Consider the following 21916-nt stretch of genomic DNA (forward strand, 5'->3'; position numbering starts at 1 on the left):
ATCCTGCCCTCACCAACATTCACAACCTCTGGCTAATATAAAGGAAGTCAGTCTGCAAATCTCTCAGCAAACATCAGCCTCCCTATATCACATCGGGAGACTCATCACTGGATATTTTTCTTACTGACGCTTTAAGGCCATAAAAGTATACCGTTTCCCTGCTCGTTATTTTTATACATTTCAAAGACCTGTAGCCGTATACAAAATGGCATCTATCTGACAATGCTTCATGCTAATAATTTCTAACATGATATTCCTTCCTCTTTTGATGCAAAACAGCCTATATTTCTTCTGCTCAACCAGTAAAGTCTATTTGGATAATTTGTTGTAGTTTGGACACACCTATTAATATTCAGTCATCTGCATTATTTCGGCTCTACTTTGTAAACATATTATGACACTGAGACTTACAATCCTTGATTTACAACCATAAACGAGCCCAAAATTTCCGGTGCTAAGCCAGACAGTGAATTCTGTGTCATTTTACGACTTTTCTTGACACCTTTATTAAGTGAATCACTGCAGTTGTTAAGTTAGTAACACGGCTGTTAACTGAATCTGGCTTCCCCGTTGACTTTGCTTGCCAGATCACAAACAGGGGATCACATGACCCACTGAACATGGGACACTGAAACCGTCATAAACACGAGCCAGTTGCCAAGCGTCCAAATTTTGATCACATGATTATAGGGATGATTATAGGGTCATAAGTGGGAAAAATGGTTGTCTCTTTTTTCAGTGCCACTGAAATTCTGAAGAGTCAGGAAATGAATGGCTATAAGTCAAGGACTTCCTGTACTGACACAGTCAAACCACAGAACAGAATACGCCAATGGTAAGAATATTCAAGCCCTTCACCATTTGCCTGAGAGAACTTTATTTTCTTTCAATACATAAAAGATTCTATTTAGTTCTACCATTATATTTGAAGTGCATTTGATTATATATATATATATATATATATGTATATGTATTCCACTTTAATTCAAGGGCTATTAGGAGTCTGCAATTTTTATCAGCAATTATGTCTCCATCTTCAAATATACATTTTTTTTCTGAATATAATGCTCAGGAAAAAGGCTCATAGTCTCCTTATCTGGTGGTGTCCAATATTTTCATTTTAGCAGTGCCCGCCCCCGAGAAAGAAAGGCAGACTATGCGTAGGCTTTAGATCAGGGTGGGCAACAGAGCCAGGAATTCTGGGAGTTGAAGTCCACAGGTCGTAAAGGGGCCATAGTTAGCCCACCCCTGCTTTAGCTGATGTTTGAAGCCCAGAGACTATAATCAAGCAGCAGAACAGGACTTCCTCCCACCCATTACTACTTCCTGCCTCGCCAAGGCGCAAAAGAGGAAGGGGAAACATCTTTCCAATCCCCCAGCTTGTCTTCTAATCCCGAAACCAGGGAGGAGGAGGAGGCCAAGGCTGGCATAAAGCTAGCAAGCTATTCCCTCCTGGTTTCTGCAGTTACAAAATTAGAAAAAGGTTTTGCTCTTCATCTTTAAAATAGCACATATGGTACTCATTCACAGCATGCATCATTTTAATGACTTGAGTTATGGGCATCGCTGCAATCGACAAAGTAAAAAAAAAGCTTGAAAATCTTAACAGCCCAGCCAATCAATCAAACCCTTAGCTTTTATTTGTATTTCACATTTATTATTACAACTCCAGGCAGTTAACTTACCTAACAACCCTCCTTCCTCTTATTTTTTTCCACAACAACACCCCTGTGAGGTGGGTTTGGCTGAGAGAGTGACCGGCCCAAGGTCACCCAGCCAGTTTTCCTGCCTAAGATGGGACTCGAACTCCCCGTCTCCTGGTGATTGGCCCAAGGTCACCCAGCCAGCTTTCATGCTTTAGATGGACTAGAACTCAGTCTACTGTTGATTGTTCCAAAGTTATCTAGCTGGCTTTCCCGCCTAAGGCAGAGTTAGAACTCACCATCTTCTGATAATTGGCCCAAAGTCACCTGGCCGGCTTTCCCACTTAAGGCGGGATTTGAACTCACTGCCTGCTAGTTTCTAGCCTGGTGCCTTAACTACTACATCAAACTAGCCCTTAGCAATTATGACTAAGTGCATCTGCTCAGCTTCATATCTGGTTTGGTTGTATCTTGATTTCTCTCCACGCCCTTTTTTCCCTTTGGTCAACTTTTAGACTTCAAGGTTCCTCCAGCCAGCTGGCCAACTGCTTCTTCCTTTGCTTCCCTTGCTGTTTACATGTGTGGTCAAGCCCAGTGATTTCGATGACGTTAAAAAAACAACACAAAAAACAACCTCCTCATCGGTGCCAGAGGGATGGTCCCTGGGGGAACGCCTGCCGACCCAACTGGGCTTCACAGCCTTTTGCAGCCCTATTATTTTACAAAACCATCAAAGCCTCCCCTGGCCCCGAACTCCATGCTGCGAGGCGCTTTGCTTTTTTTTGTTTTTGTTTTTTCCTTCGGCACAAAATACCTGCGGACGCAGCTCCTCTTCAGCACAGGCGTGTAAATATTCAAAAGCTGCATCAACAAACTCCTGCCTGTCATTTGAGGACAGCCTCTCTCCTGTGGCTGCTCCTTCTGCCCTACGAGTAGAAATGCTACCCTGAACTCGGAGCCCAGATCCCAGGTTCCTGAATACAGGTGGTCCTCAATTTGTGGCCCCATTTGAGCGCAATATTTCTGTTGCTAAGCAAGACAGTTGTCAAATGTCAGTTGCTCCTTCTTCTGCATCTCTCAGCTACGCAGAAGCATTTGTTACTTCTTTTATTTTTGCTTCATTTTTTTTTGGCTTAGAATGATTTGATTCTACTCTCTTTCTTCTAGCTTTCTTATACAGGTAGTCCTCGACTTAAGACAACAGTTCAGCCCAAAATTTCCATCGCTAAACAGGACAGGTGTGAAGTGAGTTTTGTCACATTTTACGGCTTCCTCGCCACAGTTGTTAAGTGAATCACTACAGTTGCTAGTAACACAGTTGTTCAGTGAATCTGGCTCCCCCCCTGATGTCGCTGGTCAGAAGGTCGCAAAGGGGGGATCGCATGACTGCCAGACATTGTAATCGTCATAAATACAAGCCAATTGCCAAGTGTCTGAATTTTGATCACGTGGATGGGGATGCTCCAATAGTCATCAGTGTGCAAAACGGTCATAAATCACCTTTTTTTCCCAGTGCCATTCTGACTTGGAACAGTCATTAAATGAATGGTTGTAAATCAAAGACTTTGTACACATGTTTACTCAGATATCCAAGCTACCCAGTTTGGGGGAAACTGGTGGCTGGCGAAAGCTTCGAGGGACGCAGCCACAAGGCCTTCTGCCCACAGAGGTCCATTTACTCAGAAGTAAATTAATCACTTAATGCAAATTAAGTTAATCAGTCAATATTACTAGTTTCTGGTCAAGATTTGTTTAATTTGTACATATTTTAATCTTGTATTATCAATTTTGTTTTATAGTATGCCTTATTTTAATTGTGATGCTTCTGACACAAACTCTGAAGTAAAGCCACGGGATCCAGTCCTTCCCCAAGGCAGGGAAACCAGATTCCCACGTTACTCTGCCCATGGCTAAACCATCATTTAGTCCTTTGATGGCGGGATGCCTCTGTGGAGTGTGGGGTACAGAGAACCCACAAAGACACAAAATAGAGGTAGTCCTCGACTTACAATTCATTTAGTGACTGTTACAACAGCGGCACTGGAAAAAAAAGTGACTGATGGCCATTTTTCACACTTGCGACCATACAGCATCCCCGTGGTCACGTGATCCAAATTCAGAACGCTGGGCAACTGGTTCAGATTTACGACGGTCGCAGTGTCCCAGGGGTCACAAGATCCCCTTTCGTGACCTTGACAAACAAAATCCATGGAGGGAACCAGATTCACTTAGACTTAAGACTTAGAATTAACTTTGTCAGAAAAGAAATAACAGATAATCAGAGTTGGAAGTGACCTTGGAGGTCATCTAGTCCAACCCCCTGCCCAAGCAGGAGACCCTACACCATTTCTGACAGATGGCAGTCCAGTCTCTTCTTGAAAGCTTTAGCCCAGATTTAATAGATTTAACAGAGTTGGAAGGGACCTTGTAGGTCATCTAGTCCAACCCACCCACCCAAGCGGGAGATCCTACACCATTTCTGACCGATGGCAGTCCAGTCTCTTCTTGAAAGCCTCCAGGGATGAAGCTCCCACAAATTCCGAAGGCAACTTCTGTTCCATTGAATATAGAATGAAAGAGTTGGAAGGGACCTCGGAGGTCATCTAGTCAACCCACCCACCCGCCCAAGCAGGAGACCCTACACCATTTCTGACAGATGGCAGTCCAAGTCTCTTCTTGAAAGCCTGAAGGGATGAAGCTCCCACAACTTCCAAGGGCAAACTGTTCACTTTGAAGGTACAGCAATCGGAATACGTCAAAGTTAAATTCCGTTGCGTCCTGCTCTCAAAGGATCATCTCCACCTCCAATATACACAACATAAACATGACAAAAACATAAATACAAAAAATATGCATTCCATTATATTCTATCATACTATATTATGAGAGGCAGAGAAATTACATACAGATCCATACACACACACACACACACACACACACACACATATATATATATATATATATATACACACACACACACAGGAGAGAAAAATGAATGTTGTGACTTAACAACCCTGTCTCACATTTTGCAGCGATTTGCTTAACAACGGTGGCAGTTGGAAATTATCCTAAAACGGGGCAAAACCTCGCTTAGCGGCCGTCTCATTCAGGGACATGAATGTTTGAGCCCCCCACCCGCCCAGGCTGTGGTCGTAAGTCGAGGACTACCTTGCACAACCCTCCCCCACGGCCGTGTCTCCCCCCCAACACAAAGACCCTCAAAGGCTTCCTAATTTGGGCCCGACACCCTCCCCAAAAGCCACCAACTGGGCGGGGGGGGGGCGGGGAAGGAGAGAAGAGAGAGAGATGCAGGTCAGGCACGGGCCGCCTTCCCACGACGCGCGTCATCCTCCATCTTTGCGCGGGGGGTTCACACGACCCCCTCTTCCTTCATCACCCCCACCCTTAACAGAGGTTACCTCACTACGACCCGCGGCGGGACCGTTTTCGTCGCCGGGGTTCGCCTCGACGCCACCCCCGCGCGCGGCTGGGGTGCATGGGCCGCGTAGTCCGCGCCTCATGGGGCGCGCGGTGCGACTTCTCCGTCCCCGATTTCCTGCCCGCCCGCCCGCCCGCCTTCCTCCGCTCACCGGCCTGGGTGGTGTCGCTCAGGTCGTGGCCGGCCGCGCTGCCCCGCGGATAGTCCCTCAGCTTCCTGCCGCTGAGGCTGAGGGAACCGCTGGCCGCCGCTTCCTCCAGCGCCCGCTCCAGCGAGCGCGTCCACGACGACGGCCCAGCCGCGCCGCAGCCCCCCGCCGCCAGGCTCCCGCTCGCCGCCGCGACCGCCGCCGGCATGAGCGTCGCGGAGCAGCCGCCGCCGCCGCCACCGGAGCAGCCGCCCTCACCCGCCGCCGCCGCGGCCGCCGCCATTTGCCCGCCCCCCGCTCTGCGCCTGCGCCGAAGCGGGCGGGCCGGCGTGGGCGGAGAAGGGCGGAAGGCGGCCTCTTGCGCGGAACGGCGCCTGCGCAGAGCGGCGAGGCGCTTCCCGTTTGTTCCAAGGCGGGCCGCGAGCCTTCTGGGAATCGTAGTCTAGACCAATGGCCTTCAAACTTGGCAAGTTTAAGACTTGTGGACTTCAATTCCCAGAATTCCTCTTCCAGTCATGTTAGCTCAGGAATTCTAGGAGTTGAAGTCCACAAGTCTTAAACTTGCCAAGTTTGAAGGCCATTGGTCTAGAGCACTGGGGGTGGAGGGGTGGGAAACAACCGACTAACATACACTCTGTTTAGTGACCATTCGAAGTTACAATGGCCCTGAAAAAAAGTGACAACCAGGTGGTTTTTGTTTTTTTTACATGACCATTGCAGCAGCATCTCAGGGATCACGTGATCAAAATGTAGATGCGTGACGACTATCTCATATGTATGACGGTCGCCGTATCCTGGGGTCATATGATCCCCTTTTACGACCTTCTTACCAGCACTGGGGAAACTAGATTCACTCAATAACTGCGTTACTCACTTAACAATGGTGGCAGGAAAGGTGGTTAAAATCGAGGAAAAACCCCATAACTGTCTCAGCGACATAAAGTTTGGGGCTCAATTGTGGTCGTAAACCGAGGACTACCTATATCACCCCTGTCTGCGGACAGTCCGGTTCCTGGGCTGGGTGGGATCACAGGAGGAAGAAAGCATGATTTTGGAACATGGAGCAGGAGTGGAAGTAGGGAAGCCCTCTCTAGGTGAGCATAGGAACAACTCAACCTCTACCACCACTGCACACCCAAAGGAATAATGCAAGTGGTCCTCGCGAGACGCTTAACGTTTTGCCCCATTTTTGCAACCTTTCTTGCTGAAGCTGTTAAGTGAATCAATGCAATTGTTAAATTAGTAGCATGGTTGTTAAGTGAAACCGGCTTTCCGCTTGATTTCGTCAAGAGGGGTCGTAAAAGGAGATCACGTGACCTGGGACATGGCCACCGTCATAAATACGACCCATCATAATATTTGGCGGTCAGATTTTGATCATGTGACTACCTGTATATGTCCACTGTTGTGCTAAGAAACCCCCTTAACAAATACCTTAACACATCACAAACTGTTGTGTTAAGATGTTTAAATTTAGTAGCAGTAGTAATTTAATCCATCATCTACCATAACTCTATGTACAGTATCATCCATCTTATCTATGTATCATTATCAATCGTCGATCTATCTGTTTATCTATATCTCATCTCCCTCTGCTCTCTCTCTCTCTCATCTATCTAATCTACCTATCTTTATCTATCTCTATCTCATCTACCTATCTACCCCCACACACGTCAATCTATCTCAAACTCTCCTCCTACCTACCTGTCTCTATCTCATCTACCTACTACCCCCCATACACCCATTTCTGTCTGTCTGTCTTGTCTATCTCATCTGCATACTACCCACACATATCTATCTACCTACCTACCTATCTATCTATCTATAGCATATGCACAAATTCCTTGTGTGTCCAATCACCCTTGGCTAATAAAGAATTCTATTCTATTCTATTCTATTCTATTCTATTCTATTCTATTCTATTCTATTCTACTCTACTCTACTCTACTCTACTCTATTCTCCAATATCTATTCTATTCTATAATATCTATTCTATTCTCTATTCTGTTTTCTATTCTACTCTACTATCTATCTACCTATTTTATCTACCTATCTTTAGTTCATCTACCTATTTATCCACACACACATCCATCTATCTGTATAACTCTCCCTCTCTCCCTCCCTCCCATCTACCTACTACACACACACCCATCTCTCTGTAATCTATCTTTATCTATCTATCTCTATCTCATCTACCTACTACTACACACACACCCATTTCTCTCTCTAATCTACCCATCTTTATCTATCTGTCTCTATTTCCCAGAATTTCCCAGTCATCATAGCTTGCTCTCTTGTAATCCCTTCCTCTGCAATCTCTTCACTTTAGCTGGCAAGAGAAAAAGAAACAGACACGGCTGGCTGGAGAATTCTGGGAGTCGAAGCCCACAAGTCTTAAAGTTGCCAAGTTTGGAGACCTCTGTAATAAACCCTGGTTAACATAATCATGGGTTCTTCAGCCCAATTTCCTAGGTTTGCACAACTCTGAATCACAATCAGACCATGCTGGCTGTAGAATTAAGGAGAAATTCCCTGACAAGTGAAAACAATTAACCAGTAGAAAGGCTTTGCCTTCAAAAGTTGTGGGTGCTCCATTTTAACAAAAGGCTGGACAACCGTTTGTCCAGAATGGTATAGGGTTTCCTGCTTGAGCAGGGGGTTAGACTAGATGACCTTCAAGGTCCCTTCTAGGTGTTATTCTGCTTTCTGGGCTTGCATAATATACTGACTTCAAAGGTGGCTGATTACTTTGAGGTTCAGGATATCCCGCTAACCTACTTCTGCCTTCCTTCCCGGTTCCTTGTGTACTTTCCGCCGCCAATTAAAACAGGATTGAGGTTAAATGTCTACGGACGTTCTCAGTCATTCAAGGTCATGGTTGTCCCTAAGATGTTTGTTTTCCCCAAAGTCAACGGGCCTTTGTTTTTCCTTGAAGACGTTTTGCCTCTCATCCAAGAAGCTTCTTCGGTTCTGACTGTCAGTTCAGCCAGAGGGGAAGAAGCTCCTTGGAGGAGAATCGAAACATCTTCAAGGACAAACCAACTCCAGTTGCCTTTTGAAAAACCACCTTTGTGACAGGAATGAGGTCACCAGGAGCCACGGTGGCGCAGTGGTCAGAGTGCAGTACTGCAGGCTACTTCCGCCGACTGCCGGCTGCCTGCAATTTGGCAGTTTCAATCTCACCAGGCTTAAGGTTGACTCAGACTTCCGTCCTTCCGAGGTCGGTGAAATGAGGACCCAGATTGTTGGGGGCAAGAGGCTGACTCTGTAAAGCACTTTGAAGCAGTTATATAAGTCTTAAGTGCTATTGCTATTCCTTCTTTTCTTCCTTCCTTATGGGATGGCATAGAGGTTAGACTGCAGCATTACAGGCTATTCCTGCTGACTGCCAGCAGTTCGATCCTGACTGGTTCGAGGTTGACTCAGCTTTCCGTCCTTCCGAGGTGGGTAAAATGAGGACCCAGATTGTTGGAGGGGCAAGAGGCTGACTCTGTAAACCGCTTAGAGGGGGCTGTAAAAACACTATAAAGCGGTATACAAGTCTAAGTGCTATTGCTATTTTAACTGAGTGTACATGTCAACCGGCCCATTGGCCTATGCAGCAGAAGCAGCTCCTGGGAAATTATTTCACCGAGTGTATAAATTTTACTTGATAGCTCCAGTTCGGTACAGAAGAAGCAAAGCCAGTTCTTTGGGCGTGAAAGGTAGCATAGTTAAACTCATTGGCCAATCTACCACCCACCATGCTCATGAGTTCATCGAAGCCTCCCCATCACAAGACCCTCACTTAACACACCTACACCTGAAGCCCTTATAAACAGAATAACAGTGACATCCCCTAAACTCCACTGAAGGGGTTATCTAGCCTGGTAATGAAACCGTGGGAAGCCTATAGATCAAGGGTCTTCAAACTTGACAGCTTTAAGACTTGTGGATTTCAACTCCCAGAATTCCTCCTCCGGTCATGTTAGCTCAGGAATTGAAGTCTTGAAGTCCACAAGTCTTAAACTTGCCAAGTTTGAAGACCCTTGGTATAGAGGTTCTCAGCCATCCAGGCCATGGTTGTCCCAAAGATGCTTTTATCAGGAGGCAACTGGACTTTGTCTTTTTCTTTTGAAGATGTCTCGCTTCTCCTCCAAGAAGCTTCTTCAGTTCTGACTGAATGGTGGGGAATGGAAGGGTTTGTATTCTTTGCAGACAGCTGGTCATTTGCATCCTTTTAGAGCAGGGTTCTCCAAACTTGGCCACTTTTAAGATTTATGGACTTCAACTCCCAGAATTCCCTCAACACCGTCCAACTATTTACAAAGTCTGCACTACTATTACTATTAAACTTCTCATAACTCCTTATCGCCCATCTCCCTCCCACTTGTGACTGTGTGACTGCAACTTTGTTGCTTGTATCCTTACGATTTTATTGACTGTTTCCTAGTATGATTTGATTGCTTATTGTATCCTACGACTATCAGTAAGTATTGTACCTGGTTCTTGACTCTTGACTAATGTCTCTTTTCTTTTATGTACACTGAGAGCATTTGTACCAAGACAAATTCCTTGTGTGCCCAATTACACTCGGCCAATAAAGAATCCTCTTCTATTCTATTCTATTCTATTCTATTCTGTTCTATTCTATTCTATTCTATTCTATTCTGTTCTTTCTATTCTATTCTATTCGCATCAAGACAAATTCCTTGTGTGTCCAATCACACTTGGCCAATAAATTCTATTCAAATTCTGTGTGTCCAATCATATCAATAAATTCTATTTATTTATCAATGATGCCACAGTACTGTTAAAGATGTGATTGAGATATGTAAAGGTAAAAAAAAGCACAATAGAAATATTATGAAAAAAATAAAAGAAGAGGCAGAATATTATATTTTCCCAATAGAAAAACATGTTCTTAAGAGGCAGAAAGCAGACAGTATTTTCTTAATGTGCCTATTCACAAACAAAACACCTTCACCTGCAGGAGATGAGGTGAAGGAGAGGACATGACCTTAATCCCATTCATTGAGAAAACTGGAAACAATACCTGTCCATTAAGAAAGGCAGACTCAGAGGCAATAAACAACAGGATAAAATCAATTACACATGCCTGTCAGGATTAGGTTCAGAAAGCTGATAATTAAGGCCCATCCCGAGCCTTTGTGAAACAAGTACAACTGATCAAATAATAAAAGGGTGCAAAGCCAGCCCCAAAATGACAAAAAAACTGCAAACTGGATAAAAAATCCTTGCACTCCTCAAGCTAATTGGTCAGCTGCCCCAGAACCAAATCCAAGGGGTGGTTCTGCTCTTCAATAAACAAGAATCTTTCTTTCCAATCAGCCTCCATTTTATTTCCAGCTCCTTTCTCCCAACTTGGAACTGGACCTGGATTTTTTCTTCCAACAAAACCAACCCACCAGCTCCAAGAACTCACCTTCGCCTTCATCCTACATACGAGCTACAGATACAGTATTTGCCACTCTAGTTAAACTCCCAATTTTCCTTCCTGAGCCACCCGGTATCCATTGTCCACCAATACAGTTCAATCATATTGTTTTGGGGAACAGTCTGCGTTGCTAGGAGGTCGTCCCATCCGGCGACCTTGAAATGTTGGGACTTTCTCAGGCTGCCAACAGCTCACGTACCTTCCTTAGCTCCCTCCAAGGCTCCCCACACATTCCAACCATTTTATTTAGAAATCAGGTTGCAAGAAGCGGTGCCTTACAAGTCAGCCATGACAGCTTGTTAAAAGGGGAAAACCAGATACTAAAACTCCTAAATACAATATAAATACAGCTGCAAATGTGATGCAGAGCTCTTCTCAGGCTCCTACCAATAACTCCTCCAGAGGAAGTGAGATAGGTATAATTAGTGCCATTCTGACTTTCCCTCCCTGGTACGGGGGATTTTTTTTTTAAAAAAAAAAAATGAAGAGCCAACTTCTTCATTTTTGTAAAAGAAATGTTCTTCCTTCAATGGGCTGGTTGGGCTGCCGTTAAATTCACAATTCTTATTCTCAAATTTATTTGCCGCCTATCTTGTAATTTAAGTCAGAGCACGTATTGTATGATACTATTCATAGTTGTATTATGTATTTTACTATTCCAAGTTATAGGTGCTTCATCCCTGGAGGTTTTTAACAAAAGAGACTGCACAGCCCCTTGTCTGCAATGGTATGGGGCCGTGATGGCGAACCTATGGCACGCGTGCCACAGGTGGCACACAGAGCCAGTTGTGCCGACACGCGAGCTGCAGGCAAACTTACCTCACTGCGCATGCGCGGGCCTCACAGCTGATTTTCAGCCCATTTGAGGCCTTTTTCCAGACTAGATAATTTAGCAGTGAGAAGATATAATTTGTCGCTCAGCGTTGAAGTGATGGGCCTAAGGTTTGTTTTCCTACAGACATTTCATTACCTGACTAGATAACATGATCAGTGCTAGAAAGGAATGGAATTTGTTTATATACTATAGGCATGATATTCCCCTCTGAAAAAAAAATCGGGCCGGCCAAAAGAGACACCCCCACCACGCGCCAAGAAATCACTGCCCAGCTCCCTTTCGCACCGCCCACCTGCCCGCCCGCCGCTCGCGCACCGCCCGCCGCCGCCGCACCGCCCGCCCGCCGCCTCGCCGCGCACCGCTCGCCCGCCGCCGCACCGCCCGCCCGGCCTCCGTTCACACCGCCCGCCCGGCCTCCGCTCGCACCGCCCGCCTGCCGCTCACACCGCCCGCCCGCCCCTCGCACCGCCCGCCCGCCCGGCCTCCGCTCGCTGCGCGTTGCCTCGGGAAGGGAAAGGCAAAACCAGGAGCCGCTGCTGCCGTTGCAAAGCGCCGCCGCGGCTCTTCCTTTTTGCCTTTCCCTTCCTGAGGCAACGCGGGACTGGAGCCATGCAGAGCCGCGCCGGCGGGTAGCAACTCCTGACTCGGGGCCTCCGAGGGAGGGGAAGGAGGAGAAGGGGGAAAGGGGGGCGATTCCCAAAATCGGAATTCGATTTTAATCGGAAGAATATCATGTCTGATACTAGTGCCGTGATGGCGAACCTATGGCACACGTGCCACAGGTGGCACGCAGAGCCAGTTGTGCTGACACGCGAGCTGCAGGCAAACTTACCTCACTGCGCATGCGCACGCCTCACAGCTGATTTTGGGCTGGTTTGAGGCCTTTTTCGGCCTCCCAGAGGCTTAAGGACGGCTTCTGCAGGCTAAAAACTAGCCCCGTTTCGTCACTTCCTGTTTTTCCGAAAATACCGGAAGTGACGAAACGGGGCTAGTTTTCGGCCTGCAAAGCCTGCAGAAGCCTTCCTCAAGCCTCTGGGAGGCTGAAAAAGGCCTCAAACTGGCCAAAAATCAGCTGTGAGGCGCAGTGCAGGTAAGGGGGTGGATAGGTGGGGATTGTAGGCATGTGCGCAGGGGGCGTGGGGGTGGCGCACATTACATTCTGGGTGCTCTCACGTGAGCGCAAACACGCAAGCGCGTGCACACTTTTTGGCAGAGGAGCCCAACAAGGTTAGCCACCACTGGTATAGGATGTCCCACTTGAGCAGGAGGTTGGACTAGAAGACCTCCAAGGTCCCTTCCAGCTCTCTTCTGATTGACGGATTGATACATTATATACCATTTACCATGTTTTATAAATGGCACACATCAGGTTCTCGACCTCGACTGCTTGAAGACTTGTGGACTTCAACTCCCAGAATTCCCCAAGCCGAGCACGGCTGGCTGAAGAATTCTGGGAGTTGGAATCATGCGATCTTAGGGACGGGTGGGGTGGCAGTCGTAACTTTGAAGATGGGTCCTAAGTAACGTCTTTCGAGCTTCCAACAAGCCAAGTCAAGGATGGAAAACCAGTTTCCACTTAACAACCACACGATCCCTTTTAACAACTGCAATGATTCGCTTCACCGTGGCAAAAACAGGTCGTAAAACGGGACACGGCTCATTTGAAAACTGTCTTGCTGAGCAACAGGCATATCGGGCTCAACAACCTTTAGCAGTTTCAACAGCCATTTTTTTGCTAAGTCTCCCTTGATAGAACACAGGTAGTCCTTGACTGACAGCAGTTCATTTTGTGACTGCTTCAAGTTACACAACGGTCCTGAAAAAAAAAGGGACCCGTGATCGTTTTTCACACTTAACCACCGGTGCAGCATCCCCAGAGTCATGGGGTCAAAGTTCAGACCCAACTGGACCCTGCACTTATGACGGTTGCAGGGGAAGGGGGTCATGTGATTCCCTCTTTTGCGACCTTCTGAAAAGCAAAGTCAAAGTTAAGGTACGGCTACCTTAACAACTAGTAGAATAGAGTAACAAAGCTGGAAGGGACCTTGGAGGTCTTCTAGTCCAACCCCCTGCTTAGGCAGGAAACCCTAGACCATTTCAGACAAGTGGCTGCCCAGTCTCTTCTTAAAAACTTCCAGTGATGGAAGCAGCCACAACTTCTGGTGGCAAGCAGTTCCACTGGTTAGTTTTTTCTCAGCAAAATTTCTCAATTCCAGGTTGCTTCTCTCCTTGATTAGTTTCCACCCATTGCTTCTTGTCCTGCCCTCAGATGCTTTGGAGAATAGCTTGACTCCCTCTTTTGGGGGGCAGCCCCTGAGATATTGGAAGATTGCTGTCATGTCACCCCTATCCTTCTTTTCCTTAAACTAGACATGTCTTTTGTCTATCTATGGTTCGCTCAGATGTCTTTCTTTCTTTCTTTCCTTTCTTTCTCCCTCCCTTCCTTTTCTTATTTCATTATTTACTTTCTCTCTCTGCCTTCCTTCCTTCTCTCATTCCTTCCTCCTTTTTTCATTTTTCTTCCTTCCTTCTTCCTTCCCTTTGCTTACCTCCCTCCCCCTTCCTTCTTTTCTTTCTTTCTTTCGCTTTGCAGAAAGGTGGACTTCCTCTTCTTTGGGGGAAGGCCCTGAGATATTGGAAGGCTGCTATCCTGTCACCCTTGGTCCTTCTTTTCATTAAACTAGACATACCCAGTTCCAGCAACCGTTCTTCGTATGTTTTAGCCTCCACTCCTCTAGTCCTCTTTGTTGCTCTTCTCTGCACTCTTTCTATTGATTCATTCAACAACTGTGACAAGGTCATAACATGGGGACAATTGATCACTTAATGAATGTCTCACTTAGCAACAGAAATTCTGGGCTCAAATTGTGGTTGTAAGTCAAGGACTAACTCCACAAGCCCATTGCCCAATAATAACGGTGCACAACTCACGAACCCGTAACTTTTTGTAATTTTATTTTTAAAAAGTCCAATAGCTTTAGAATAGATCCAAATGTATTAACTTCTCCAAAAAAAAAAAAAAAAATACCCAAAGGTACAGATTTAAAGTATATTCTCCTTAAGTACAAACTAACTTTCTTGAGGGATGCATTGCATCAATCTTTTTTGCATCCGGCTTGATGCAAAAGGTTTGTTTGCTCCGTTTTAATTGCATCCTGGCACAAACCAAGCGCAGGATGGTGCTCAGCATACAGGCTCTTGGTCTCGAACCTGGTGCCTGTGAGGTGGGTTGGGCTAATTGCAATGGCCCTGAACTGGGTGGGGGATGATGGGGGCTTCTCCAACCTATCTGATTGGGCACCGGGTTAAGGGACGGCTTGGTCTTCTTCATTTTTAACAGACTTCCAACAGAATTTTTAGTACACAATTTAAAAAATAATAATAAAAACGTCCAAAACTTTTTCCACTGTAATGATTACAGTAGTTTCTCAGCCTTGGCAACTTTTAAGATATATGGGCTTCCAGAATTCTCCCCAGCCAGCATCGCTTACTCTCTTACAATCCCTTCTTCTGCAATCTCTCCACTTCAAGGGGTAAGAGGAAGAAAATAAAAATAAAAACCAGGCATAGCTGGCTGGAGAATTCTGGGAGTTGAAGTCCACACGTCTTAAAAGTTGCCAAGGTTGAAAAACACCGATATAGAAGATTTAAAAAAAAAAAAAAAAAAAAATTAGAAACAAAAGAACATTAATCATCATGGGCCATAGTTTTTAATTTAAAAAAAATGCTCTAAGGATTACCCAAATCTTCTTTGCTTTGAAAACCACAAGAAAATGAAATTTTCACTGTAACCTCTGACCCTAGGCCTACGAATTAGGGTCCTCTTATGGATGGATGAACCTCCAGAAATTCAGGATGTTTTCACAGGCAATTCCATTATTCCTCTTAGGGTTCCAAATATCCGCTGGTTGGAAGTCAAAATTAATCAGACATGCAGAGGGCTTGGTGTGTGTGTGTGTGTATGCTGAGATGTTGACTCCACCACTTCTGATCCCTTGACACGACAGGAAGGTCCCTCGGTGGAACTTACCGCTAAGTAGAGGAGTCACAAAGTGCGCGTTTCTCACTACACAACAAAGCAAACTTCAACAGAACTCAGAAAAGGGGAAAGTGGGGTGTTAAATGAAACCAGGCTAATTTCAGTGAAGAAAACCAAGCGGCTCCCTTTGTGACCGAAGGATAAAACTGAACTCGAGTTGTGGTGGCAGGTTTTACTACAAAGATACTCACACGTCGTTCGTTATTTTTTTGTTTTTTGTTTCGCAAGCCTACGGACCGGATCCGTGCCAATATCGCCAGGGAGGTCTTGATGGAGACCTGCCCAATTGACCATCACGGCAATTATTCCACCTCCCCCCCTCTGCCCCAATTGCTTCCGATTTTTTTTGGGGGGTGTGAACGAGAAGAAAACGGGACGCGCAAGCCGTTCAGATGAAACAGCCAACGAAAGAAGAGCAGAAACTGACCTTCCCTGGGAGGCCTGTGGCCAAAACTAAAACTAAATCGGACCAGGAGGGCCACTGTATATGATTTTTTGCATGAAGAAAGAAAAATATATTTTTTTTTTCATCTTTGCAGGGTGGAGCATCGACACCTACTGGCATTTTCAAAAACAACCACAACAACAACAAAAAGTAAATAGGGATGTCCCCTTCTTGCAGGGGTGAATTGGACCTTCCCAAATCCAGGGCGAAGTGCCTATTTAAGTAAATAAACCAAAAGCGTGCTGTGTTTCCTTGTTATATCGGAATAGATGAAAGGGATGGGTTGATGGTGTAACTCAGGGGTCCCCAAACTTGGCCACTTTGAGACTTTGTGGACTTCAACTCCCAGAATTCTCCCCAGCCAGCAGTGCTTCCTCTCTTGCGATCCCTTCCTCTGCAAATCTCTCTCTCCGCTTTAGGAGGTTAAGAGGAAAAAAAAAACAGGCACGGTTGGCTGGGGGATTCTGGGAGTTGAAGTCCACAGGGCTTATAGTGGCCAAGTTTGGAGACGTCTGGTCTAACTAGTTCAAGCAGAAGGTGCCCAACCTTGGCCACTTTTTAAGAGGTGCGGACGTCAACTCCCGCGGCTGGCTGGGGAATTCTGGGGATTGAAGTCCACTGAGTCTTAAAAGCCATCAAGGCTGGACATCCCGGTATAGAGGAAGGGTAGTTAAATGAAGGGGAAAAGGGTTCGGCTCCTTCGGGATCTTTTGACACAAAAGTCTCCAATGTCTCCCATGACTTCCGGACCACAGTCTCTCCGGCTCCTTCCAAGGGGAGCAGGGCCTCTTCTAGGCCACCGTCACAAAACGGCTGCCCTTATTCTGAGCGAGAGCTGTCCTTTGTTCCTTCAGGATCCCGAAGCGCTCGTTGAGGGTCATGCTGGTCTGTGAAGCCGAAAAGAGAGGAAGTCATTATTATGACAACATTATTAAGCACTGATGACGTTACCTAGTTCGGTAGTGAAACGTCGTCGGCGAGAGAAACCACCGAGCTCAGAGAAGCACACCAAGGACTCCGCAGTAGTAGTATTATGCTTCATCGCAGAGTCAGCCAGATGTTTAGACCGGGATGTGGCATTTTGAGCCACCCATCGAGGTCTTCCCAAGAACCTGGGATAGGCGGACATTGTTGTTTAATAATATCAACGGTGTTGAGGTTCGCCGGCAGCCTGTACAGACGGCAGCGGAATGGGACAGCGGGGAAGAAAGGGGACCAGTCAGGGAGTCTGGAGAGGACTCGGATGAGGGTCCTGCGTCCAATGCAGAGATGGGGCCAGGACCATCTGGGAGTGGGGTGGACTCTGGAGCCTCTGGAGTCTGGCGGCAGCAAGGAAGAGGAACAAGGGGAGCCTGTTCCCAGCGCGCGTGCGCACAGAGCTGCTAGAAGGCAAGAGCAGCTGAAACAAAAGGGGAAACTCTGGAGTAAGACTGGGAGATGATTGCCCCTCCCATAAGGGATAAAGGATAGGCAAAGATGACGAAACCTTTGCAGGAAGCAAGGGCATTCAGTTCAGATTCATTCTTGGAAGCTCTTTGTACTTCGGCTGGTTTTTTTCCTAGTTTATTTGACACTTCTGCTATTGGCAGCATTTCACAGGAAAGAAAGGTGGATGCTTATCTTGAGGGACTGTTTGAGAGTCATTACTGGCTGGGAATGAAAATAATTTCCAGTGTTGCAATAAAACAAGATAAGTGTGTGCATAATTACGGTCTCGGAAGTCTTGGTCAGAACAAAAGGAACTGTGGCAGGATGTAAGCTGTTCGGATGTAAGCTGCCTTTTGCAATTGACTGAAGTGGTGATTTTGCCAATGACCGTGGTGTTCAACTGGTGCTCCAGATATTTTGGGGCTCTACCCAAGGCACCTATCACTATTGGTGCTTCCTTTGCATTTCTTTTGCCAGTGTCATTCTACTTCTATTTGCAGGTCCTTTGTATTTTGGGATTTTTTCTTTTTCCAGTTGCATTCCAGTTTAACAGATAATCAGAGTTGGAAGGGACCTTGTAGGTCATCTAGTCCAACCCCCTGCCCAAGCGGGAGACCCTACACCATTTCTGACAAATGGCAGTCCATTCTCTTCTTGAAAGCCTCCAGGGATGAAGCTCCCACAACTTCCGAGGGCAAAGTGTTCCATTGAGGATCTATTCACTGCACCAACCAGAAAGAGGACTGAGAAAATAAGTACAGACCCTTCACATTCTGGACATAAAACCGTTTTAACTTCTCCCCTCTGGATGCTGCTTCAGGGCATTACATGCCAAAACACTTAAGGCACATCACTCTGCTGAACACTTAATTCCCACAAGACTGTCTTAGGCCTAAAAATATTTAACTGTTGTGACTGGGAGGTGACTGTCTTAGGCCTAAAAATATTTAACCATTGCTTATTGCTATTATCCTTCTCCTCTTCTCCTGTTTCCTGCTATCTTCTCCTATTGGTATCTTATTTATCTCTTGTTGTTTGTATCATATGATTAAGGGTTGTAACTTTGATCTATGATCTATCTGCTTAGGCTCTGGAGACAAATCCCTTGTGTGTCCAATTACACTTGGCCGATAAAGAATTCTATTCTATTCTATTCTGCCCTATTCTTATTCTTTTACTAGCTCGATACCTGTGCTTCGTTACAAAACTATGTGGTCGGGCTTAGATTTGGGGGAGGAAAATAAAGGGGGGTGGGTGGGAATCGTGCCTCTGCCTACCAGCATCCATCGGTATTCATCTGGCTAGCGTCCTGTCAGTGTGTGAGAGTTGAGGGCTGTTTGGAAACTGAAAGAGTATTTGCTGTGGAGAAAGGAGACAGCAAGGGGCCTGGGCGTGGCTTAGCTCAGCTGTCCTGTACTAAAACAGCTTGGTGCTGCTGTGAAACCGAAACTGAAAGTCCTCTGCTTGTGTTTTGCATTTGGAACAGATTTCTTTTGCAGGTGGGGAGTAGAACTCCTTAGCATCAGAGCGTGTTAATAATAATAATAATAATATAGGAAATACTAATGCTCTGAGGGTCATTTTGAAAAATCCTCTCTTAGCGAACACCTAGATGCCAAGAGGAACATAGGTGCCAAATTTCAAGTTTGTAGGCTTGACGGTTCTGGAGATTTTGTGATGATGTGTGAGTGGTCTTTCATCCTCAAGTTAGATTTTTTTCCCCCCTCCCAAATGTTAACGTACACCACTGAAGCTACATGAAAGAATTGTGGACGATCCTGGGTACCCCCTTTTCTTTGGGCTAAATGTGATTTCCTCTCATTCACATCCAGCAAAGTCCCAGCAAACAGACTTTCAAGGGTGATTTACAATCACAGATCTTTATCAGGCTGGGAGAGTTGCCAGGCCAGATAGCGAACGCCACACTGTAGCAGACAATACTTGGCAAGGAGTCAAGGACAGATCTTCACACTAATTAAACGAACTAATTGTCTCCTGCAAACCCCACTACCCTTTCGCTCCTCTTTTATTCCCTATGGGAAGGGCCATTCACCGACCACCTAAGCCTTTGCTCCCAATTTGACCCTTGTTCCTCAGCTGTTCCCTTCTTCTTCTGGCAGCTCTGTGCATGCGCACACTGAGAACAGGCTCCAGCTGTTCTTCTTCCCCACTGATCTCTGACTCCGAAGGCAGCTGATAACTGTTGGACAGCCATGGCACCATCTCTGCCTCCGACGCAGAGCCCTCGTCAGAACCTTCCCCAGACTCCAGGACTGGCCCATGTTCCTCCCCAACCTCCTCACTGTCTGAATCTGCCACCACAACACTACCAACCTGCTTCCCGACACTGTTGATGTCAAATTGCAGAGGGACACCTTTGGGGACCTTCTTCTCTTCCGATGGTTCCTTCTTCAGGAGAAAGGGGGGTATGAGATTGCTGGTGAGTCTTGGTTTCAAAGAGCTGTAGAGCAAAAAAATAAATAAACAGATTGTGATAGCGCACTGGGTAGGTTTGTCAGTGTGTAAGAATTTATGACCTGGAATAGCCATGGCAACAAGTCAGTCAACGGGGACTATTTGATGACAGAGACACAGGCTTTGTTGTGTGAGCCATGTGAGACAGCTTGGAGCCTGGGCGTGGCTTACCTTAACTGTTCTGTGTATAAAAGAGTTTGTTTGTCTTTGCTTGAGAGTACTTGCTACTTCTCTCTACCACGTTGCAAGAGCTGCATGGGTATTGTATACATGCATCACGTTTTATATTATTGTACATAAAGAAGTTTCTTCTATATAATGAATCCTGCTGAATTATTGGCTTGTGTGCTGGCTGGATTGCTACAAACTCCTACAAGGTTCAAGCAAAAGGTTTGCTTCGCCATGAGTAGAAACCATCTGCGGGATATTCGAATGGGAAATAAAAGTGATTTTTGTAGGACGACAGGCAGAGCCCGGGGATGGAGTCAAACAAGGAATAAGCCTGGAGTCGTTACGGTTCCACAAGCGGTCCATCTCTTCAATTCCATTAACTCTTATGTGTCTATGGGGATTCTCAGCCATCCAGGTCATGGTTGTACCAAAAGTGCTTTTGTTTTAAAAAGAGGCAACTGGACTTTTTTTTTTTCTTTGAAGACTTTTCGCTCCTCATCCAAAGAAGCTTCTTCAAGCCGAAAAGTCGTCTTGGATGAGAAGCGAAACGTCTTCAAAAAAAACAACAGAAAGTCCAGTCGCCTCTTGAGAAAAAAAAGCACTTTTGGGACGTTAACTATTATCCAATCCATCCCTGGAGATTTTTAAGAAGAGATTGGACAACTATTTGTTGAACTGTTGTAGTCTCCTGCTTGAGCAGGGGGTTGGACTAGAAGACCTCCAAGGTCCCTCCCAACTCTGTTATTCTAATTTAGGACTGACTAGAATCTTGTGAGTGTGGTGGCCTAGAGTGGTGTGGTCGCCTCACAATCAGGAGGCTGTGAGTTCGATCCTAGGTAGAGGTAGACATTTCTCTCTCTCCGGACACGCTGAGAATATATCTGCTGAATATAAGTCCGCACTGGCAACAGGAAAGGCATCCGGCCAGTAAACACTCAGCTCCATTCAGTTGCCCAGACTCCACCCCACAAGGGATGATGGGGTTACTAAAAGATGATGATGAGTGATTCCCTTCACTGAGTGGTGCAGTGGTCTAGAGGCGGAGCTCTTGCCTCACAATCAGGAGGCTGTGAGTTCGATCCTAGGTAGAGGGAAATATTTCTCTCTCTGGACACCATGAGAACATATCTGCGGCGAACTCTGCCCTGGTGACAGGAAGGGCATCGGGCCAGTAACACCCTCAGTTCCACTCCACGAGGGACTTACAAGGTTATTAAACAACACACAGACAAAAGTTGACTAGAATCTTGTCTATAAGCATAAACAATAAATCAGCGTCACTAGAATCTACGGTGGGGTCCAGATTCTTTGTGCCTCACCGTGTTACTCACATTGGAGAGAGAACAGCACCAGGATTGTCAATGGAAATAGTCAAAATCCCTCCGGTTCGGGTAGACGTTCGCCATCTGCTTGGAAAGCACAGCTCATTAATTCCAAATTAAATTTACAGGAAGTTCATGACAATAGCACATGGAACCCGCGGTGACTTTTATCTGGCGATAAATCCTAACAGTACGGAGGACACTGGACAAACCACCTCGTTCATAGCTGCATCTGGAAGAGCCAGGATGGCCCAGGGGTTAGAATGCAGCCTTGCAGGCTGACTCTGCCCACTGCCAGCCGTTCGATCGTGACCGACTCAAGGTTGACTCAGAACTTCTGTCCTTCTGAGGTTGCTAAAAGGAGGAGCCAGATTGTTGGGGGCAAGAGGCTGGCTCTGTAAACTGTTCAGAGAGGGCTGGAAAACATGTGAAGTGGTATATAAGTGCTATTTTCCTTCCTTCCTTCTTCCCTCTCTCCCTCCTTTTCCTTCCTTCCTTCCTTCCTTCCTTCCTACCTACCTACCTACCTACCTA

The 21916-nt window shown here is 46.1% G+C and overlaps 2 protein-coding genes and 1 long non-coding RNA gene across 13 annotated transcripts in view; all 3 read right to left on the reverse strand.

The window, feature by feature from the left end:
• Positions 1-5530, reverse strand: part of LRCH3 (leucine rich repeats and calponin homology domain containing 3) — a 115587-nt gene extending 110057 nt beyond the window's left edge. For 8 of the 11 annotated variants that reach the window (XR_015749546.1, XM_087965592.1, XM_087965588.1 and 5 more), the window contains exon 1: positions 5234-5527. Coding sequence is in view for 10 of the 11 variants with exons in the window: in XM_087965592.1 (XP_087821718.1) it covers positions 5234-5513 (280 nt within the window). In the remaining variant the exon portion in view is untranslated. Of the gene's footprint in view, positions 1-5233 lie in introns of all 11 variants that reach the window. The other 3 variants (XM_087965591.1, XM_087965587.1, XM_087965593.1) reach the window with 1 other exon arrangement.
• An 8910-nt stretch (positions 5531-14440) lies between these two features.
• Positions 14441-21916, reverse strand: part of LOC148131023 (uncharacterized) — a 69413-nt gene continuing 61937 nt past the window's right edge. The window contains exon 2 of the long non-coding RNA XR_015749547.1: positions 14441-16322. This is a non-coding gene — a long non-coding RNA (uncharacterized LOC148131023). The remainder of the gene's footprint in view (positions 16323-21916) is intronic.
• FYTTD1 (forty-two-three domain containing 1) overlaps positions 14441-21916 on the reverse strand; it is a 31543-nt gene continuing 24067 nt past the window's right edge. Inside the window, exons 7-9 of the mRNA XM_087965610.1 lie at positions 21392-21466; positions 19749-19875; positions 14441-16873 (exon numbers count right to left, since the gene is read on the reverse strand). Coding sequence (XP_087821736.1) covers positions 16778-16873; positions 19749-19875; positions 21392-21466 — 298 coding nt within the window. The 3' untranslated portion in view covers positions 14441-16777. The remainder of the gene's footprint in view (positions 16874-19748; positions 19876-21391; positions 21467-21916) is intronic.

The sequence above is a fragment of the Notechis scutatus genome, chromosome 4 (assembly GCF_049901735.1).
Source record: "Notechis scutatus isolate UNSWTSFEM ecotype Mainland chromosome 4, rNotScu1.2, whole genome shotgun sequence".
Lineage (NCBI taxonomy): Eukaryota > Metazoa > Chordata > Lepidosauria > Squamata > Elapidae > Notechis > Notechis scutatus.